At 32.0% G+C, this 24,526-nt stretch overlaps 1 protein-coding gene across 4 annotated transcripts in view; it reads right to left on the bottom strand.

Annotated features, from left to right (window-relative positions):
- Window positions 1–24,125, bottom strand: part of LOC142323793 (androglobin-like) — a 37,015-nt gene extending 12,890 nt beyond the window's left edge. The window contains exons 1-5 of one of the 4 annotated variants that reach the window (XM_075364039.1): window positions 23,412–24,119; window positions 16,863–17,027; window positions 4,212–4,379; window positions 1,250–1,468; window positions 146–1,146 (exon numbers count right to left, since the gene is read on the bottom strand). In XM_075364039.1, the coding sequence (XP_075220154.1) occupies window positions 1,141–1,146; window positions 1,250–1,468; window positions 4,212–4,379; window positions 16,863–17,027; window positions 23,412–23,486 (633 nt within the window). In that variant the 5' untranslated portion in view covers window positions 23,487–24,119 and the 3' untranslated portion in view covers window positions 146–1,140. Of the gene's footprint in view, window positions 1–145; window positions 1,147–1,249; window positions 1,469–4,211; window positions 4,380–16,862; window positions 17,028–20,586; window positions 21,243–23,411 lie in introns of those variants that run through there. The other 3 variants (XM_075364013.1, XM_075364030.1, XM_075364022.1) reach the window with 3 other exon arrangements.
- Window positions 24,126–24,526: the final 401 nt, after the last annotated feature.

Here is a 24,526-nt window from a genome sequence, read left to right as displayed (position 1 = left end):
ATAAGGTACAAGTTTTTCTTTTAATAACATATTATTATTAATTTTATAAAGAATTACTTTAATTTTACCAAACTATAGAAATTATAGATTTACTTTATTATAAAAATTATTTTACCATAACTACCACATTGCTGGGAAGGGAAAGGAGTTCTTTTATATATTACAAACATTTTTCATTTGAAAACAAATTAATATTTCACAAATAGAGTCTATATTACCACAGATTCTATTATTACAAGGCAAATTATACACAAACTTTGGCTCTACCTTCAAAAAGGGCTTAATAAACCCCTAATAAGTAATTAAGGAATAGATAACTTTGAATAATTTTGTTTTGTAGACTTCCACAGATATAATTGCAACACTTCATGTGTTATATCCATGCATGGTTTTTTTCTAAATGACTTTTAAAATCTGTTAGCACATAAATCACTGCTTTATTGATAAATAATAAAATGAACATTGCATTTTAGATCATTATACCTGCAGCAATTTATATATCTCCTTACTTAATAATAATGTCTTTTGTACTTCACAAAAGTTGTTTCTAAATTTTGTTTAGTTGGTGATTCCCAAAACCCATTAAATGTTTTTTTTTTCTTAAATTTAATGCAGAGGTTTTCCCCTATCCAATAAAAAAAAAATGAATATGAAAAACAGAGCAAGAATAATTGAAATTATCCTACTGTAGATGTATCATCTTTGTTTAAACATAATGTAACCTTTCATTAGAATTTATATGTAAATTTCATATAAAATAAATTGTTTAAAACCCCTATTAATAAATGAGTTGTAATTTAAAATGCATTATCCACTTGTTAAATTCTTTTAAAAGAATGACATTTTGAAATGCCATGTGTTACATTTGTAGTTCCCACTAGCCATTTTGCCCAAAACGTGGGTAAAATTAGTTTACTTCTTCATTAAGTAGTTACTGCTTTACCATGAATTTTTCATTTCTTTTAGTTTCAAATGTTTTTTCATTGAGATATATTCTGCCTATGGTAATTCAAATCAAAATGTTATTTTTTTCTCGTTGGATTCAGATTAAAATAACTATTCCTATAGTATAACAATAACTTTCATTAAAATACAGGAGTTTGGATTGCAGAAACGTCTGAGTATATAAGTATGTCATTACTACACCTGAAAATACCAAAAAAATTGTCAATGTACAACTTATCAAAGAGTTTATTCTTCATTAACATTAAACAAAATAAAACAGAAAATGAGGAAAATATTTACTTACAAGGAAAAACAACCTGACAATATACTTCCCATAATTGTTGTATTCAGGCTTATGGACAGCACCTTTAACAATTTTGCAGTTTGAATAAATATGATGCCATGGCTTCCATGGTATACCATCAGGAAAACTAAATTTTGCACTCTGAAACTCAATCGGAAATGGAGATGTTTGTGCTACCTTATCTAGAAATAGAATGCACAGCATTATGGCTTGAAGTTCCTAGAAAACAAATCGCATATTAGGTGTCCAGTCTTTTTAAGGAATGTTTTTTTACTTATAACAAAATTGTACATTTATAATAAGCACATACCTATTACAAGTTAGTGGATTAAGTTCACTTAATTCAAACTTTTCAAAAAAACATATTCATTTTCATCTTAAAATGATATTGCCTTTCAGTATTTTAAAAGACTCCAGTAAAACTGTCTTAACTCCTGTATGAAAAAAATAAAAACTGAAATTTACTTGTGATAAAATTTTTACGACCAATTTTTAAGACTGGGTTTCAGTGCTACAAACCCTTACCTTACTAAAGAAGACTGGCCTACGTAACTACCTATAAATCATCAAAAGGAACCAAAAAATCTTCAGGCCTAGGAAGCTAAAATTTTATTTTATATTTTGTTGTGTGACAATAACAAATGAAAGGAAAATTAAACTCAAACTTAATTAAAAATTAAAGAAAATCTTACTCTAACATATGGATATTTTACATTAAAAAAATATGTGAAATTAAACAACTGAGCCTTCTAATTTAATTTCTTTGTAATACTATAAGTGCTTTTAATTGTAAATTAATTCTATAGTCAATTTAAGAAATGATGCAGGAAAATCTAAATAAAATTTAGATGAAATATATCTTTTAAATAAGCGTCTAAATATAACCATAATTTCACCTTACCAAATAGCACTTGGCAGTATTTCAAGAACCATTTAACTAGGTTACCTCAGAATCAAAGTAAATCAAAATACATTTCAATCACAAGTGCAGATTAAATATTCATAAAAACCAAAATTAAACTGATTTATACTACTGCTCTCATGTCCTGGGATCCTTTTACAATGAAAAAATGATCGTAAAAAGCAGGTAAGATGCGATACACAATGAAATAGCTAGATAAAGCTCAAAAGGAAAAAATGCAATTGATGAATACAGACAGAACAAACTGAAAGAAACTGAATGTGTCCACTCATACATAAAGTTTAATAATTAATTTATCAATAACATAACTATGATATTTTCATCATAGATGAAGATGTGGGACATATATTAAGGTCTATGTCATAGACATTGTGAGATTAAGTATTATATATGGCAGAGAATGGCGAGACCATCAAATGAAAAGGCTGACAGAAAAAAACAAAGAAATTAAAAAAACGTTTAATCTTTATTTAAAATATGTTGATAATAAAATTTCAACAAACTTATAATCTTAGTATTTTATTATTTACAGTAACTGTAGGTTGTTAAATTTATTAGTAAAATCATTTATAAATGCAATTGTTTTAAAAAAATCAATCTTAAACAATAAAATCATAATATAAACAAAATGATTAAATATGAAAAAATACTTTTAATAAATAATAAATATTAAGAAAAAAATTCAAAGGCGAAAAGTGCATTAGCATAATAGCCTTACTGTAATTTTCTAACATCATATTAATGAAGCATTCTAAAAACAATAAAATCATAATATAAACAAAATGATTAAATATGAAAAAATACTTTTAATAAATAATAAATATTAAGAAAAAAATTCAAAGGCGAAAAGTGCATTAGCATAATAGCCTTACTGTAATTTTCTAACATCATATTAATGAAGCATTCTAATACCACAAAGAGGTATCCACCATGTGACTATACTAATTAGCACAGTCTCCATCATTTCAAGCCATTAAAGACATGAAGTTTTCTATTAAATGTCTCAGTAAGCATTTGCATCAATGATGTTCACAGCTTTTTCCTTCATAAAGCTTTCTTTGGAAATCTCCTTTTATGATTTTCAGCACAGCCCTCTACTATTAAAAGGTTCTTGGAAGCACAAATTCCCAGGTCTATATATATTGCAGAGGATTGATCCCGCCTACCCTGCCATATCCCTAAAACATTTTTCAAGTAAACTCTTGTGAGCATCCGGAAATAACATTAGCAGCTTTTTTTTCATCATTTGAAGGCTTGCATCCAATTGCTGTAACATTAATAAGTTTAATTTTTGATATAACAGTGACCATATCTCAATAGGTTTGTACACTCAAACACAGACAGTAACAACATATCTTGCACTCTCAACAAAATATCCTGATAAGAATTAATCTGTATTCTATGAGATCTGAATGTCATTGAGCAGCATGTTACTCTGCAAATCTGTTTATAAAACACAGATGTCTTAAAAGATCAGCCCAATTCAGGGTGGATAACCCTATGGATCTTTTAGAAAATATCACAAACATTTTTGGCTACAAAATGAAGTTTTCTCTTATTTTTCTCCTCAGAGCAAATCTTCAATATCTTCATGAATGTTGATTTTATCAGTCACACATTGATAAAACTTCAAGATATATTTTTGGTGAGACATATTTTATAAGAACACTATCCACTATCCACTGAAACTTAACACAAATGCTGATCTGTAGTTTACTATGTTAATTCTATGCAAATACATTAGTTTACATCATGAAATACTGATTGTGCAACAATCATATTTTTTAATGATGTAATCAAAAAAAACATATTAATGAACAAAATTATGAAAAGAAAAATCCGTACATCAGAAGTCACTATAAAAGAAAATAATCAAACTCTGTAAAACCATGAGAGAATGCAGAAGTATTTACCATGTTCCGTAGCATTAAACTACCTGCACAGAGTGTTCCACCTCCTGAGCTCATATGCCCTAAAATGTATAGTAGTCTACATAAACTGTGTAAATTTGATACCCACATTTTAGAATATTTAACTTACATCTGACCCAAGTATGTGAGTATTTTTTGAAAATATGTCTGGCAAATCACTACTTGAACTAACGGTGTAGTTTATATTAGGATTTATTTCTTTGGGACGTCTCCACTCAGTTGTAACAAGTTTAGGTAGTACGCCATGTCCAGAAGGATCTTCAAAAAAAGATTTCACCTGTAATAAAAAAAAAATAAATTCCACTTCCCAGATTTAACATGTATCAGTAAGAAATGAGACAATATTTTAATTAGAAGAAAAAGAAGAGATAATAAATACATAAAAATGCAACATTTTATTAGATATTATTTTTCTAAAATCGATCCTTTTGGGAATCATATTTCTCTGCACTATACAAATTACACTAATTTGATCAACCCAAGTACAAAATTAATAAAATAAAATCGAATAGGATGTCACCTACACCTTATTCCATAATCCAAGCAAGAACACTTTTGCGAGTACCTCACATCACCAGTTGGTCTATAATTTTTCATATCTTTCATTGCAAATTATACATTAAAATTAAAATTGAGATTTAAAATTGTTCAAAGATCCTTTTCCAATAAATCAAAACAGAAATACAGAAATAGAACTATTTTTTTTTATTCAAAGTTTTAAACTGTAAATTAAAATTAAAAATTGCATATATACAAAATAGGAAGTCATTAATAAAAAAATTAAATTAAAAATTAAAATTAATAATAAAAATAAAATAGAAATCCATGTAGACTAGCTAGCCAAAGTTATGTGTCAATTTTAATTTTAATGTGCAATTTGCAACGTACAATTTTAATTTTAATGTGTAATTTGCAATCAAAGATTTGAAAAATTATAGAGCAACTGATGATGCAAAGTAGTAGCGAAAGCGCTCTTGCTTAAATTATGGAATAAGGAAGGTGTCATACAATTCTATTTTATTTTATTAATTCTGTACTTGGGTTAATCAGATTAATATAATTTATTATATATGTATAATGTTTTAATTGCAATAATTTATATTTTCTTATTTTAAAATTCAGTACTTTTCTGTTGTACAGACACTAATCCAGTTTTCCAATTTGTGTTACCTGTAGTAGTTTTATTCATTAAATTCTCATATTGTATTCACAAATAAGCTTTTGTGAATGTTTTAACAATTTTTTTTTCTTTCCTGTTATGTTTTATTTGAAACAGGTAAAAAATAACACAAGAAAATAATATCAAGGTGCCTTTCTTAAAATTTTATTCTGCATTGGTTTATTTTAATTATGATGGTTTATAATCACTGGTTTTTATGCTCTAAATTTATTAATCCATGATTGTATTTATAAAGGATCATGATATTTAGAACCTGTTTAACATAATATAAATTAAACATTATTAAAATTCAACTGTATTCATACAGTGACAGCTGGTGGAAAATTTCGACCCACTTCAAGATATGGAGATTATTAAAATAAAATAACAGAATACAAAACATATAGAAAAAAAAACAAACTGATGAGCAAGGAATAAAAAGTAGCAAAAATTCTACCATAAATATAAATGAAACATAATAATAATAATGGGTGGTTACAAATGTAATTCTGATAGGTGTAATAAGGAAATATTTTTCATTGTGATGAGTGTTTGTATTAGTTTTTTTTACTGTAAAAAAAGTATTAATATCTCTAGAACTGTAACATAAACTCTTACATTTGATAAAAATTGTTGTTCAAACATGGTGTAATTTACATTCATGCGCTACATAAAATTAATATTTTTTGTTACAATATTTTTCAAATAAAATTAAAATCTCTAAATTTTAAAAATATATAAAACTAAAAGTCTTAAAAAATGCAATATAATTATTAGATCTTAAAGTACAAGACCATACAGATTTATAAACAAATAATCTACACTGTTCCAGGAGGTTAGTGGTAATCTTACAGATGTATTCTGTTAATTAAAATAATCGTAATAAACCCACATTTATTAAACAGACACATTTAATTTTCGAGTTACAAACAGTAAAAAATAATCTCTTTTTTTGGTAAAATGTAATTACGCAAATGAAAAATATAAGATAGATTATGCTGATCTCTGAACAAATCAACAACATCTTAATTAATATTGGAGAATGCAATTCATTTCTACCCCACCAACTGAACAATTCTGTTCAACAAAATTTATTTCTAGAATCGTGTGAGGTGAGTGTACTCAAATCTCAATATTCAAATCAATAAAGGAATCTGACATAAATAATCTTTGCATTTAAATAATACTGCTAAAACATAAAATAATTAAGAGCATTATGATTTATAATTTTATATCATCTAATATACCTACATCTACAATCCTCCAGATATAAGCACATGACACAGACGGGTCATTCGAACTTAACTCACCAGGTACAAGGGCTCAGAAGATAATCCGTATTACAACATGGACTTTCAGTAACATTTTTGGACAATAATTTTCATGGTGTTTGCCTATGGGGATACTTGCTTTTAGTAGTTCTGAGTTGCAGGAGATCCACAAAAATTCATATAATCTGCATGTTACACGATCCATATTCATTTTAATGAAATTGCATAAAAAATAAAAAAATTACTTCTATAAATTTACCTTGTACTATATGGAATGCAATTTGAGAGACACTTAAATATTACCCTCAGAACAAGAACTATTACTAAATATAAATAAAATTACTAAATTGAGTAAATGCTTAAAGACTTATTTGATGTACCATGTAATATTTTTTTTTAGAAAAACAATTTTGATAATGAACAATATAAGTTTAATTTTTAGTAACCTCCGACTGCTTCAGACTACATTAATTATTTGATGATATTATCAACCAACAAGACAGACCAGAAACAGATCAAATAAATAAAAATGATAAATTCACTGCACATCACAAATAATACAAACACTAAATGTTAAACCCTATTCACAGGATGTAATTATACAATACTACCGATACAATATTCATATTTTAACTTTAATGATCTCAAGGACTCAGAAAAGTCTATTCTCGATACATTCACTACAGAAAGTTACAGGAAGAACCACTAGGCAATCTACTCTTAAAAATAATATAGTTTGTAGAACCGGAACCAAATCTTTCTTAAAAATACATTTCAAAATAACCAAGACCAAAAACATGCTTTCATTAGCTTTGGAATTATGAATTGAATCAGCTAGTTTATTTATAGTTTAAAGGGCCCAAATTTCCTGTAAAAAATAAGAGCATTTGTCATGTGAAATATATCAATCACCTTGTTTTCCTATCTTCTAATTGGCTTCATAGTTCTGAACCACTAATATGGCAAGTAATTATAATTATGGAATCCCTACTTCACACAAAAATTAGTGCACTCTTAAATATTAGTTAAATAAAAATGTTTGGCTACAAACACTTGATAGTATTTGTACACTGAATGTATACAATGTGGTTCACCAAAGATGGATCAGTAAGTTCCTGTGTTAGGAATGAAATTGCAAGTTTTTCAGAATTTTTTTTTTATTTTTCAACATCATCTACTTTTAGGAAGATATGCTTTTCATAATGTACCAGCCATTTTTTTTTAAATACTCTAAAAATATGATTTGTCAAAATCTTCAAAATAGGCTTCTGTCTCGACTGTGACCTCTCTGTTTAAGCTGAAACTTTTTTCTCGCGAGCCATGCTTTCATGTTGGGGAACAGAAAGAGGTCACAGGGAGTTAGGTCAAACGAGTACGGTGGATGCGACATAGTACAATAATTCATAGTGCAATTCATGCAATTTGGCTGCGACAGTTCCACTGCGTTGTCGTGATGAAACAGCACTGTTTTCTTTGCAAAGTGGGGCCGTTTCTGTTCAATTTCTCGTTAAATCAGTCCAATAGTTCATTGTAGTATTGCCCATGATTGTGCTTCCTTCTGGCTATGGTTCCGGCTTAGGCATTGGACTGGTTGGAAGTAGGCACATTGGCATCTTCCCACGGTTATATTATTATTGTTTGTAATTCACTTTGGGGCTCCGCTGGTGGGGGAGGCCGCGCCGCCGGAGTATTGTAACCCGTGCGACCGGGGGCGTGGCTTCCCTCCTCCGGCGGTCCTGATCGTGACTTGTAATGCCACGCGAGACACCACGATGGGACCGGATGGTGTGCGAGGTTTGTCCCCGGCTCCCGCGTGGACCGGAATGAGGTTACGTTCCCCTTGTTGACCTCAATCGGTAGACTTATTTGGGTGCAAGTCTGAATTTCTAATTTAACTTTAAGCTCCTTCGTTTTCTGAGGCATTCACAATCACGAACTGTGCTGTCAAATACGGACTAGTCGCGGGGTTCGCGCTTCCGCGTTTTCGGTCAGTTAGTTGAGGGAATCATGTTAGGTTGGATGTGAAGATGTCTGTTTGAGGCCTACATGAAGGCGAAATTTGATTTGTATTTTACTGTTGTAAATGTCTGCTGAGGCGTTTACATCGGTGGTATCCCGACCGAGGCCTGGCTGATGACTGTGAGATGTAATCAGTTAGAGGGTCTAAAGACGACCGTCGGTAAAGCCGCTCAGGGTTCGGAACGGAGGGGGTGGTGTGGCGACCGGTAACGTCACAAGGTCCCCCCTACGGAGTTGGGATGTGCTTTCTTTTTCAGAAAGATTATGAGGATTATTCCCTTCGCATCCCAAGAAAATAATAGCCATTACCTTTCAGGCCCACCGGACCTTGGCTTTCTTTGGTGCGGATTCGCCTGGATAAACCCATTGTTTTGATTGTCGTTAGGTCTCTGGCGTATAGTAATATATCCAAGTTTCATCAATGGTAACGATTCGACGTAAAAAACTCCTGCGGATTTCGCTTAAGGAGGTCGAAACACTGTTTCAAAGTTGCAGCCGTATCCGCTTGTTGTCCGAAACGAGCAATCGCGGCATCATCGGGCTGACAGCTTTCTCATACATTACTTATTGTGTAAAATGATTATTGCCGTTCCGTACGACACACCTACAACCTCTGCTACTTCGCGCACTTTCGTTCGGCGATCAGCAAGAATCATGTCATGGACCTTTTCAACGATTTTCTCTTGATGAAAATTCCTGGGAAATTTAAATTTACGATGCAAGCTCGCATAACGTATTCATTTCATAAGAATGTGGCGCACAGTTAAGCAGCAGTTGCATCGTAAGCATACTGGTGCGTTTACTATTAACATCGGATACTCGTGAGTAGCCCTCGTCTGTTTTATCCGCAATCGGTAAAGGTCCACTTCCTCACGACGAATTTTCTAAGGCTTGTAGAGCACTACACTAGTCGCTACAATTAAGGATATGATGGTACTTAGGGTTAATGAAACTCAAAGCCTTATTTATAGCGTATAGTTCAGCAGTAAAGACAATCGTAACACCAGGTAGACCAAACGTATAAGTTCGGCCATTAACAATAAATGCGCATCCAACGGTAACGTTCTGTTTCGATCCATACGTGTATACTACTGCGTCTAGGTTTGTCTTGAAGAGAATATTGTGAAACATTTGCCAAAAGAAAAAAGGTGATATTGATTCTTTATTGTATATTGCGAGATCAAACATACAATTTATAAGGTTGATTCTCAATGGAGGATATGAACACTGATAAACTGGAAAAACAGAAGCCGCGTCAACGTTTATAAGGTATAGTAAACGTTGGGCACGAATACCTACAGGCGCAGTATAACGTGGATAGTCCTCATACCTTCAAAAATAAGGATTTCTAAGGACTGCGTTAAAAGAGCGGGTGATTTGGCTGTCCTTTAAGACGAGTAAAATAAGATGCTTAAACCTAATCCCGTCTATTCTAAAGTGATGACTCACCGCAGTCAACAAGGATGCTTACGACAGGACTTTATCTAAAGGCACCTATAGCAAGCTGAAAGAAAACATGATGTACAGCACCCAGCATTTTAAGCACGGTATTATGCCGAAGAGTAGGCGGCACAACCATTATCTAAACAGAATCAAACTAAGCAATAGTAAAAACGCAATATCATACACGACCGATCGGCACCCCATTGGTATTGTTAAGGGTCCTCAGCATATCTAAAAGTTTGGAACATTTTGATTTTAAGTCTCTAATGCGTTTGATCCACGTAAGGCGGCTATAAAAAAATATGGCTTTATTGAGACATTTTCCTGGATGCCTGATTTTTTTGCGTGGGTATCACAGTTGGCCTCGTTGATCACCAGACCTGTCACCTTGTGACTATTTCTTATGGGGGCTACCTAAAAGCTCAAGTTTACATAAACTACGTACTCTTAAAAGCCACTTCAGATTCCATAACATAGAAATTCAAAGGGTTCTGTATGCCATGCTTAGAAGTATGAATAAACCCACTGGGTTGGTCTAGTGGTGAACACGTCTTCCCAAATCAGCTGATTTGGAAGTTGACAGTTCCAGCGTTCAAGTCCTAGTAAAGTCAGTTATTTTTACACGGATTTGAATACTAGATCGTGGATACCGGTATTCTTTAGTGGGTGGGTTTCAATTAATCACACATCCAGGAATGGTCGAACTGAGACTGTACAAGACTAGACTTCATTTACACTCATACATATCATCCTCTGAAGTATTATCTGAAAGGTAATTACCGGAGGCTAAACAGGAAAAAGAAAGAAAAAAGGAGTATGGGTAATTTCACCATTCATCTACAAAAATGCTACAACAAAAATGGACGCCACCTAACTGAAGTGATTTTTCACAGCTAAGTATTTTTTTCTTATGTTTTGATATATTATCTCTAATGGCAATAAAACATTAATGTGTAACAACCAAAATTTTGAAATTTATTCAAAAATAAGTGTGTCTCTTCAAAACCACCTCACCTCATTGCCTGTACAAACTTCACTATTTTAAAACAAAATCAGACTGTTATTTTATTTTGAAAATTTCTCCTATTGGCAAAGAAATATTTATAATCCATTGTTCACTGTTGGAAGAATGCATTAATTTTTTTCTTTTTCATTATCAGTTTTCCTCAGTTTATGGTAATGTTGAACGAACATTGACAATAAATTCCAGTTGCTTTCTCTAAAAGTAATAATGTTCACTATACTGTCACTCCCTAACGAGGAGAGTGAAGGTTGTCCTTATACTTGTAGGAATTATCACCAGCATTTCAGAGGCTATGCATGGTGATATGCAGTAGTATTCTCGGCTCAGTGAAGGCAACAGTAAACAAATCACTTTCTCCCTACTTTTCCTGGTAAGACTTCATATAAAATGTGTGTTATTCATGGTAATCGTTATCTCATTTTTGAAAGAGTTTGGATTCACATCAGGGTGCCTACAACTGTTAACAGTTTATGACAACTAACATTTTGGAAATTTCTGTTAACAAATCTAAAATAACAATAAAGTTTAATATCAAATTGAAAACAATAATCTGCTTCAAAGACAAATGAAATATTTGATTCACAAAATGTAAAACAATAGCATTTTAAAACATTAAATCATGTTCTATCATGTAGTGGAAAGACCTCATCTACATCATCTACGACTTCCACACTATAGTCCATGTGTGATGCCATCAATATGATTATGAACAACATAATATCTACGCACTAACACTACACATCTAACATTTAACATAAACACTATGCGCACACTTACATTAAACTAAAAACACCTTAAACCAGTGCGTAATGTTAATGCGTATTGATTCCCCAGGCCATCATTAATTGGTATAAAATGGTGAGGGAGGTGTTTGGATCTATGTAAGTTTATAAGTTTGCATTTGCTACATGCTAATTCATGATTTTATTGCAGGTCGAGGATTTTATTATGGCAGCTATGGCTATATATGATGAGAAAATGATTTCACAGAAACACATGCAGCCCAATATTCACAAGATGTCATTGACCTTAGTCGGATATTCTATGCTACAAGCACTAAGAAATATATCAAACGATGTACAGTTAAAAGAAGTACTTGTTATGTAAAATAAATCTCTCTGCAGATAAACTGAAATTTCCAATTCATATCTGGCTACTATATATGAGTGAACGAGGTCCTAAAGATTGATCGGACTGTATATGGTGAAACCTATTCTCATTAAACAGCCGCAGCCTCTCCACCATTTTGGAAGATTATAGGTGCGAACATAATAAGAGAAGGAAATATGAAGATGAATTTATGACACCAATCGATCGTTTATGTGAATTGCTATTTAATACATAGCATAGATTATGGTCGAAAATGCTTGAACAACTGCTGACTACAATAATGCTGCTGAAATATTCTTATCACACTTTTGCGGATATGCGATTTTGTGGTTTTATAAAACTCATTCTTCAATTGAAACAGAATACAGTGTGACATATGTAGAGCTTGAAGACTGTTTTGGTGAGCTCTCAGTACTTTTACACTGTCAACAAATTTAAGCAAATCTTCAAGCTGACTGAAAGCTTTAATGAAGCTGATATTGAAGGAACCCTCAACAGAACAAGTCATCTCAGAGTAATGTACTGCTTAGTAAAGTGGGAAGGTTTGTGTTAGAAGAATGCGGAGTGGATAAGGATAGAACAGCTGAGTTTATATTAATTGATGAATTTGAGCGTAACTATAGAAGATGGTAGGATTTGAATGTACAGAACATGTAGGCTGCTATGACGTGCAACTTGTTCCAGAGGCTGATCCTTCCTTGATCGATCTCACAGATGACTGTGTTTTAACTACTACTGACTGTGAAGTGACAGATGAGTTGGTAGTAGAAGTGATGATTACTGAACCTGATGGGCCAGATTATATAAAACTCATCAAAATAATCGTGGGACTATTGAGTATCTTGTCAAATAGAAGGTGTCAGAAGAATTTGAAGATTCTTGGCTTTCTGAAAAATTTGGCATCCACTACTGATATTTAGTGAATGATTATTGGAGAAGAGCTTATAACTAAGGTGAACTAACATTTAATGACTAAGTGTTTTTTTCAGATGACGCCCCCAACTATACTATTGGAGAAACTAAATAGGATCAGCTGTATGATCAAGTTAACACAGGATGCCATTTGTGATATAAGGAGGGACATGTATAATCTCAAATACGGATGGTGACGATAGACCTGATGGATGGTAGAAGTGAGAAAGATAATTTAACTATTTATCGCTTGGGTTAAAGAGGAAGAAAAAATGGGAAGAGAAAATCAGATACTAGTGATACCCATGGTTCCATCTGACAATTCATTGATGAACATCGAACGAAATGGCCAAATTTTCGAGTCCTTTTTCAATTTTCGGGTCTTGCATTGTCATTCAAAGTATACGAAATTCAGCTGATGGTTTACGAGTTGATGTCATTGAGGACTGTTTAATGGATACTGCAACAGCATCCCAACCCAGTAGGCGAAGACACCTACCTTGTGACGTTACTGGTCGCCACACCACTCCCTCCGTTCCGAGCCCTGAGGGGCAATGCGCCTACTTTCAACCAATCTAATGCCTAGGACAGAACCCTAGCCACCTGGGATCCTACTAAGATCGAGTTCCTCGATTAAACTCCCTCTGCAGCCCTATGCACCGCAAGGGCGCGAAGAAAACCAGCCACTATAGACCACTCCTCGCGGATCATTCAGTTAATACAGAGATCTAGAAAGGAATGTATTCTCTCACGTTCCCTAATAGCCCGTGAACGTTCGACCTCGTATCGGGGACAGTCGTAGAGGATGTGATCTACTGTATCATCAGTCCCACACAAACCGGGCATTGACTCGAATCCACCATATGAAACCTAGCCAAACTCACCTGAAAGGCACCATGCCCAGAGAGAAACTGTATACTGCAACAGCAGCAAATGTTTTTAACCGCGTTTACCTTCGTCCAGTCTGCAACCTACCTTTAACACTGCCCTAATTCAAATGCACGTTTTTCCGTGCATTGTGCACGTTGTCAACATTGTTGCTTTTCATGGTGGCAACTTACTAAGGTGTTCCAAGACATATCACTAATTAGCTTCATTGATTGATTTGTACGTTGTCGTTCATGAACACATACACTTGTGACCAACCACTCCTCGATGCTGTAACTATTCGTGCCAGCCGTTTTAGCACAACTGTCTTTTACTCAGAGTGCATGATGTAAAAAACTGCTGCCAACCGTCCCCATCAAAAATACTGTATGTTCAACACACATATCCTATTATGTGTTTAGTATATTCTAAACTCATATTTTTTGTTAAGTTTATGGATACAGTGACTTCCCGGTCATACTGTACTCCAAAAATTTGAAGAAAAATTACCATTGTCTGATTTCCTTACCCATACTATTGCAATAATTTTTTTCAAATGTGAGTAATGGTGATTTTTTTTTTTTTTTGTTACATACAACCATAATTGTTCAGTTACAGTAGGTGTATTTTTTTTTAAACTTTTAATTTCCATTGAATTCACATGACTTCACTCAAAATTAGTCCTCTACGGATTTTGTGATTTTTTAAATAAAAGTAATGAAATCTGTTTATATCAAACTTGACAGTATTTTTTTTATTTTTTTTGGATTATTGGCTTTTATGTTGTTAAATACCAACAGCAAAGCTTTACTCTCAGAAATGTGGCTGTCTTAGCTTACATTTAAAAAAATATTTGAGCAATGTCTTCAGGTAATCATAACTAAAAATTTAACTATAATTGTGATCTTTGATTCTTTGATTTGATCTCTACAGAGATGATAACAAAGTCCCTTTCCATGATATAACGTACACATTGGAAACACTATATGTCATCAGCTGACTGTGAAGATTAATCAGCTGCTTTCATTTACTAAACAAATAACCAAGTTACTAAACAAAATTCCACACTTTTTTGAAGGAAGTATTAACAGAATTCATACAAATTCCTTAAAAATTATTTTATTCTTCAGCTTAGATTAATTGGTATTAACTGCAATCTTAACAGCAAAATGGAGCTCCAGCTCATTTTTCTCAATCAGTAAGGAAAGTTTTAAATTAACATTCTGAAAGGCAATGGATTAAGTAAGGGTTTCAAAATTCAGGGGCCACCAAGAATTCCAAACACAACACCTTATGACAACTCCCTTTTGGATATAATAAAAAAAAAAACTACCTTTGACAACTAAGGAATGTTGATGAAAACAACTATCAAAGATTGTTTTTATGATTTTATCCTTCAATATGGAAGAGAATGTCTAACGCACATGGTGACTAACAAAACTGTGTGTGAACTCTGGAGAAGTATACACAGATTTAAGGTAATTTTTATGTGTAAAAACATAATAAAACTAATGAATATAAAACATATTTATTTATTGGTATGAAAAGAGACTTCATGGTCATTCTGTAGAATGGATTTCTAAAATACGAGTTTTTTTTCAAGGTCCGATCGGTCGCGAAATAAAAACCCGCGTAAAAATCGGATGAACCTTTGCGCATATGTGTTGCGCAGCGTCTCTAGTATGGTCTTCAATCACGCCGCGTCACTTCGTTGTGACGCTAGATTGCAGCTAGCGTTGTGAAGCTAACATGCAGCTAGCACGTAAACATGTCTACAACAATAGCATCTCCCGCCAAATGTGAAGTACGTGCGGTAATTCGATTTCTTCAGGCTGAGGGGTGTAATGCAGCTGAAATTCATCGACGAATAAGTAATGTGAACGGTAAAACTTCAATGAGTGACAGCAAAGTGCGACAATGGTGCAGGAACTTTAAAGCAGGACGTACAGATGTTCATGATGCAGGCGGTCAGGGAAGGAAGCGAGTGGATGAGGCAATTCGAGAAAATCGACCATCACTGCAGCCTCATACTGCGTGATTCTTCAACATCTACACGAAGGCAATTCAGAATAAGCGGAGAGGAATGTTGTCATCAGGCATTGTCTTTCTCCATGACAATGCTCGGCCGCACACTGCAGCTGTAACAAAGAAGCTCCTGCAGTGTTTTCATTGGGAAGTGTTTGATCACCCACCATACAGCCCGGACTTGGCTCCATCCTATTTTGCCTCTTTGCTCACATAAAACGTTGGCTAGGAGGACAGCATTTTGGCACAGACATCTAGCTGCAGACCAGCGTAGAAACATGGCTGAAAACACAGGCGGCTCCGTTCTATGACGAGGGTACTGGAAAGTTGGTAGGTACCACGCTACGACGAATGTCTAAATCGGAGTGGCGACTATGTAGAGAAATAGCGTAACTATGTAACCACTTGTTACAAATAAATTTTTTTTTATTTTCACTGTGGTTTTAATTTCGTGACCGATCGGACCTTGAAAAAAAATAACCCTCGTATGTTAATTTGTTCATAGTATGCCTGTATCTAAGTAGTGGGTAATGACATTTTAGATGAATAGTACTAGTATTTTAATGAAGATAAATACCTAACTATTTATAACAAAATACCAATTTAGTTCTACATTTATTGCAAAATTATTCTTTATTGCAAGTGTATAATTTATAGCAATCACACTTCTTCAAAGTAAATTTATTACTTAAACCAAATTACTGCATGTTACGAAGTACTCAGTATTCAAAATTCACTTTTCTGTGTGAATTTCTATGCTTCACCACATACAAACAGCATCATTATTTAACTTACTGGTTCTATCTGGTTCCTAAACCTGTCATTGAAAAAGCTAGCATTCTCAGCTGTCTAAAAAGAGACCATTCCTCTTCATTCTAGCTATCTCTTGTTATTGTATATTACCACAATATTTATACAACTTATTCATACCTCAGCCGCCTCTTTTTTTTGTTTGGCAGAATCCACTGCTGTTCCAACTTCACTTCCCCACTTTTCAGCATTAATTTTTGCATCATCCCACTCAGGCCAAGGAGGTAAAAATGCACTTTGTATATCAGCATTCATTAACTTCTGGATAATAAAAATATTCAGTTTCTGAAATAATTACAAAAAAAAAAACTTAATTGATATAATATAAATTATCAACTATTTTTATCAATGTAATGTGAAGGATATTCCTTGTTATATCTATACAATAGTCATAAACTTTATTTCTTCAAGGTTATCTCAAGAACTAATGAAGAGATATGAAAAATCCTTTAAAATTAACTTTTTTATTAGTGTCATAAGCTATATATTAATTAAAAAATCCCTCTCCTCCCATACACCCCAAAATTTTGCTCCTTTTGTGATAGATAACATATGAATTTTTAAAAAATCTGATTGTGAAAAAAATGTCATCGCACGTCAACTAAACTTTAGAATTTGATTCTATGCGATGAGAAGCATTCAATAGCTGAAGAAATTTTAGACTAACCAAACAATCTCACAGATTAACCACCCTTACATAAGTTTAAATACTTCCAAAAATATTTAAATACGTTAAAATTCAAATGTTTATTTTTCAAAATGCATTTTACATTCAGAAAAAATACAATTACTTCCAGGAAAAGAGCTTGAAGTCAAGGCCATTTGTCCCCTAAAATGAACAAGGATTGCAATATTAAATTTTATATAAGATTTATTTTATTACTAACACTGCTGAACAAAAAAATAATTTTTTTTGTCTCAGGAAGAAAGATGCGTAATACAGTTAGTATTTTTTTCTCCTGAATTTAAATATGATATCGATTTTCCCCATCATGCAAAGTTTCTGAAAGGCTGGCATTTATAATTTCAAACATTTTAATACTTTCTGCATTCTTAATTACACAATATTCAAACATCTGACATACTGAGAAAGTAAGAAATGACGATTTTCTGTTATATTTCACCTGTGGAGCATCTCTCTTGATGGTCCAACAATAATTAGCCAGCATATTAGAATTCCATTTGCCTTGATACCTCTTTTCCATACTGAAATCTCCTGTTGAAACAGTTTTTCCAAGAAGAAATCTAGGTGCAAGTTCAAGAAGTGTACTTTTAAGGAGTTATTACAACCCAAATTTTTATAACATGTTATAAGATCGTTGAAAATATCATGGTAATTTTCCACCTTTTGATTTTCCCAAAAAGCTGGAGTAACATTTTTGAATGCTTGCAAAGCTGCTTCCTCCAGTGGATTCAATAGTTCCTCAAACTTTTCTTTATGCATTTAGTGATCATATTTGTGGACCCATACTATAAATATTCCTTCTTTAGTTTTTACAACACTAATTTTAGGAAACTTGTTTTAGGTACATGAAACCAGGAGTATTCTCCATGGCCTTGACAAAATTCTTCATTAATCCTAGTTTGATATGTAACAGAGATGATACACATTTTTAGGATTACACAATGGGTCATGTTTCACATTTTTCTGTTCAGAAATGAATGATTTGCGTTTAGGCCATTCTTTTCTAATGAAATGGTTTTTCTGTCCTGACTACCCCACTCACACAAAAAACAACAGTACTTTGTGTAACCAAGCTACAGACAAAGAATAGGTTCAATTACCTTCAAATCACAACAAATATTCATTCACAGACTACATATTGAAGCTTTACAACATAAATCTAAAGTTTCCATATGTTTCTTTCATACTAGCAGAATGAGCCACAGATACTGACGGTAATTTATTTCAATTAGGCAGAAGCACAGCTTTTAAACTAACTTTAGAGGAATCAATTAACAAGTGCCATTCTGTTGGGTTATGTTCATTACAAATTGTCTCCATAAGAGAAGAAATGTCATTACAAAACAGTAAGCCATTTTCTTCAGAAAAATATTATTTAAATTCAGAATGACAATTATAATAAGTATATATCTGTATTCTTTTCAGGAAGATTCCATACTTTCAGCCAGGAAGCAAGTATTTCAGACTGTTTTTTGGGGTAACTTTAAATCTCATACGAGATCATTATGATTTTCATGAGTCAGTAAATGAGGCTCAGATGAACTGCTTTGTTTAAAAAAAGTTGTATCACCAGAATCTGTTTCTTTTTCTTCCTTACTTCCATCAAATTCTGAGCTCTCTTCATCTGATGTCACATGTTGTGGAGGCACAACATGTCACATGTTGTGGAGGCACAACATGTGACATACTTTTTGGTATGGGCAATTCTTTGCAGTGTGGAACTGGTCTTATTGCAGATTGCAAGTTAGAGTACATCACTATATGTTTTGATTTTGATGTAATCCTTTATTGTTTGTTAAACGCAAACAACAGTCATAAGAGTGATCTTTCCCTCCAAATCATAGGGATAGCAAATGACGTGTGCCATTTTTCTATGGAGTGAGAAGCCTAGAACACGAGAACAAAAAGATATGTGGGGCCCTTGTTTGGTCCCTGACTTTACACCCAAAATAAAATTCATAACACTCTTTTCCTAATGGAGTAAGGTTTCATTTTTAGGACTTGAGCATCAATTCACACATACATAACAAAAATTGTTAGGATGATTTAAACAAACTCTAGGCATTTTTTAACTAACTAATTTAAAAAAATAAAGATGTAGATATGAAATACACAATAATTCAGACACAAAGCATTCACAATTACCAGTTTACTGGTTCACTAATATCTCACAACTGGCATCATTGTGATGAATGTGTGCTACACTAGATCACATTTGTACATGTCTATACACGTAACAACAGTATGTAACTGCACGCATACAGTACACAGTATGCAGTGCACAACAGTAGCAACATTACTTTTTGAGTTAGCTCATTTGGTTCAATCATAATTACAATGCTCTAGCTTTTACTTCACAATGGACAAATGGATGAAAAAGGGTTTTAAAATATTTTTAAAAATTAAAATAAAAAACTATGGGTGATTGAGAAATTCCAAATACATATTTGAAAAACGGATAAAAGATGCATTAAGTACACCTATTGTTACTTGTGAGACAAAAATCATGTTGATCAGTGTAATTAAGCGACAAAATAATTTACAAAATAATTTAAAACAGTAAATTATTGAGAGATATTACAAATACTAACTATTAAAATTATCGAATTAAATACAGGATGACATCATAAATCATAATTTTTATATTAAGCTAGCAAAATGTTAAGGGAAAAAAATATTAACTTTTGTTCCATGTAACAATTAATTTCTTTTCACAGACAAACAATATTAGCATCAATGTAGAATACACTTTTTTAAGACAGAAGCAACTCTTCCAAATATTATCATTTCAAATATATATAAAGATTTATTATCAATTTTCAAACAGGTAAGGACTAAAGTAATATACCATTAATTAGTGAAAAACTAAATACAATTTTAAGTAATTAAAAAAAATCTCAATTTCTTTTTCAAATATAATGGTATGTCACTCCCATTTCAAAAAATGTATGAAAAAGAGTTACTAACATATATTACTGTGACCAGAATTAGTAAATGTACATTAGCCAACCCCCTGGATATATAATGTTTGGAAAAGAAAGAAGGATGATAAGACACCAAACAATTAGTTAACTAATTATTTAAACTATATTTGTCACACATCATTTAATGGTTAGGTTTCTATTCAGCATCATCTTTTACTATCTAAATATTACTTACATCAAGCATTCTCAGTTATCTGTTTTGTATATTCTAATCTTTGTTTTCCTTTACAGTTTCTTCCAGATCCTAATTTCCTATCACAGGAAGCTTTAAAACACAGCAAATCAAAACTTTCCTTTCCATAAGACTGCTGTAAACTTCTCCCAAATTCCTCTTAAAAATCTCTATTTTGTACATCTTCTCAGCTAATTTTTCAAATTCTTACTTAAAAATATAATATACAGGCCGCTAATTTTTTTTTTTTTTGCTTTCCTGTTATCCAAGTTTTCACTGCTAACAAATACAAAACTCCATGCAAATACTATTAAGGATTTCTTTCTAATTTTAAAAACTGTGATACCAGCAGGTTTCGTTTCTACATAAAAGCTCTCCTGACATTAGTCAATCTGCTTTCGATATCTTCTATGCTTTACTTACCAATTCTAATTTATTGTTCACTATCATATTAAGCATTCTGTATAGTACATGACAAATACATTGGACCATTCAGATTTTCATGAAATATAAGCAATAATTTAGCCTAAAGAGTGTACATTTGTACACTTTAAAAATTTACCAAAACTTTAAGGACAGGTCTTTTTATTAAGCGACTCAAAAACGACCTGTTTTTACAGCTCCAATTCCAAACCTCTTACTTTGACTAGTCATAAGTCATAAAATCTATAATAGATTGTTTCAAATTTTGAAGCATTATTTGCAAAACTATTTGAAATGTATATGTTGATCTCAAACTTATAGCATTTTTATGAAGATGTGAAATCTCTGCAACTACAACTCATAGAATTATGGAAAATACTATGATGGCTTAATTATATAAACTGATGTAATGGAATAAACAGAGAGGTTAAGACTGATGAGCAGATTCTTTATTAATTTTTTTTTTATTATTATGCAGTTGGTTTGAGAAAGGAAGAGAATTTTTAAAAAAAATTTTTAAAACTGTAATAAACTTATTCCCATTGTAACTTCCAAACCATTAGTTAATTTATAGCAATGAATTCATAATAAAGCCAACACAGATTTTCCCATATCTTTATGACATAACTTGCAAAGATATGGCAATTTCATAATAAGCATAAAGAAAGGAAAAAACACAAACTTGAGAATCCATAAAATATTGACAAATAATGCTTCAAAATTTTAAACAATTTGGCTATGGATTTCATAATTTTAATCAGCCAGAGTGAAGACACCAACAAGAGTTTAAACAGGCAAAATTTTTATTTTTATTACTAAATCGGACAATCATTTCCAAATAATTTTTCCTCAGACAGGATCATACATAATATGTTTAATCTCAATTTAAATAATGAAATACATATTACAGTAAGTTAGTAACAGATTCCAATAAACTGTGTCACTATCTAATATTTAACTCCTGATTATCATACCTTTCATACCTCCTTCATTACCTTTGTTCACTACTTATTACTTCCTAACTGATTTTTTCCTCTAGCAATGGTATAGTGTGAATCCATCTATTCATTCCTAGTTTCAACCAAAATAACAGTGGGTAATATTAAACTTGTTCCAGTTTTATGGGCTGCTATTATGCCCTCAAATCTTTTAGTAACTTCATTGCTTTATCCATGCACCAAGCTATTGTTATAGCTGCCCAATTCTTATAAAAATTAAACTAACTGTTTATTCAATAGAAAAAAAAAAGAGTTATACTTAGGTTATTGAAATACAAATAGAATAAAAAAGGGGATACTCATGATTACAAAAAATATAACTCTGTAACTGATGCAAATTAAAATTTTCAATCATTATCTGTAGATATTAAGGCACTTATCTATTAACAATAATATATAATATATAAAATAAATTAGCAAACATCACTATATTGGTTAAGTAAATGCTCATTCAGTTTCCACTTGTAAATTAAAGTGAATAGTATTGTCAATTTATACAACCAAATAGTAAATAAAACACATTACGTGAAAAACCACACAAAAAACTAATTAAAACTTTGATACGTTTCCCACTTCCAACATACCATAACATTTTAGAGTGCATTATCAATATTAATGATGTGTACATTAATGTTATTAAGATGACAAAAAATTTTACAGACATCACTCTCTAGATAAAGTGGATGTAATTCAGGCTAATTTTTATATTAGAATTAATATTCTATTCTGGTAGTGAAAATACTTTTATAATAAAAATAAAATTAAAACTTACAAATAACAATGGCTACCATTTAATTTATTTTTTAAATATTACAATAACCAACACCTCAAATATTATCACTTTATTATCTATCAACTGATACACTTCTCCAATTATTTTCATAATGAAATCCGAAGCTTTAAAAAAAAATATTACATAGCCACAAAGACATTTGTTATATTCTTATATTCCTACTTTACACATAACATTCCTTTTTAATAATCAGCAATATTATAATACCCTCATTTCAGTACTCAACCTAGTTACCTTTAATTTCCTGTAATTAATTAAATATTATATACCTCACTTCAACAAATAACACGACATAGTAGTAATAATTGTTAAGTAATCAGCTGATTTTGCAAATTTAACTATGAGTTACTCTGCACGGCTTTCAATTTTTCAATCAGTTTATTTCCAAAGGAAGCGTTGTAGCTAGGACTTAACGCAGTTAACAATGAATATGGCGTTTCATACCACCTACTACTATCAGAAACGCTAGAAATTTCATCAAAAGATTTACCAACCACCCTAAAACCCAAATAACTTAATTCTATACAAAAAAGTTCATTCTCCATAGTTTTAAGGTTAAGATAAATCTTATTTTCTGTAAAGGGTACATTTCTAGCAATAGAAATTTCTCTCACAAATGAATTTATATCTTCGATAACTGCATTTGCTTCTGCCTCCCAATGTATAACATCTTCGTCGTCGTCAGTCATATTTCACAATCTTTCAAGTTAACAACATTACACACCCCAATCATAACCTAAAAGCAGGAGCCATTCAACCGCAATAAAGTAACTTCGAGATATCGAATATTTGTTTGCATACAATTCAGTAAAAGGTACGATTACAGCTACAGTTTCATCACCGAGTTGTAGAACAGCATTAATTAGGAAATTACTAATCAAGCATAAATAAATGTGGCAATTTCTTTAATAAAATCTGCGAAACAAAAAAAAGTGTTAATTTTTTCACTTGTTTAAATTTATAACACATTATTGTAATACACAACTCCCTAAATTTAAGCTTCTTGACTATAATACATGTTGGTTCATATCATACGTTGCTATGGAGAAAATGGTTTACGATGGTTTATGCAAAATAATGCGATATCATACAAGAAATTTATTAAATGCAGTCAGTAATCTGAAATAAGCATTCAAACTTATTTGCAGATCAGCATAAAATAGTGCGTAATTTTATCATTATAGATAGGTTAACGAGCAGCAAGATGAAGACGAGTCTCATCTTACTGTACAACTCTTACTTACTGAACAGCATTTTGTTTAACATTACGGTTAGAATATACTTCAATGTTTGTGACATACAGAAAGAAAATACAAAGACATTAAACGGACAAACATGGTAAAAATGAAAATAGTAGAATCCCTTTTCTTTATAGATGATCTACAGTTTGGACCTTGGCAGCTCCAAACTCTAGATCATCTATAAAGAAAAGGGATCTAACAATAACTTCAAAGTTTAACCGGAAAATGGTGTAAGGGATCTGCCACGCGGTAAACAACCTTATGACGTCTACACCATAAAACTACTTTCTCTGTTGAGGTGGTTAAACTTTTTCGCGAACGATACGCGTTACAGTTTGACCAGCAACATAAGCACATATCTTCTGCAATATAAATTAATCTAAAGACGAAATTCTACCTTCACGTTAATAAAATTCAATTAAAGTTCAAAAAATATTTGCTCTGTTTTGATAACTTAAGTTTATTTTTGCTTTATTAAATAGCAGCAG

The sequence above is a fragment of the Lycorma delicatula genome, chromosome 1 (genome assembly GCF_047948215.1).
Source record: "Lycorma delicatula isolate Av1 chromosome 1, ASM4794821v1, whole genome shotgun sequence".
In the NCBI taxonomy this organism is placed as follows: domain Eukaryota; kingdom Metazoa; phylum Arthropoda; class Insecta; order Hemiptera; family Fulgoridae; genus Lycorma; species Lycorma delicatula.
Note: the sequence above shows the minus strand (reverse complement) of the source record. Positions and strands in the feature narration are given on the sequence as shown.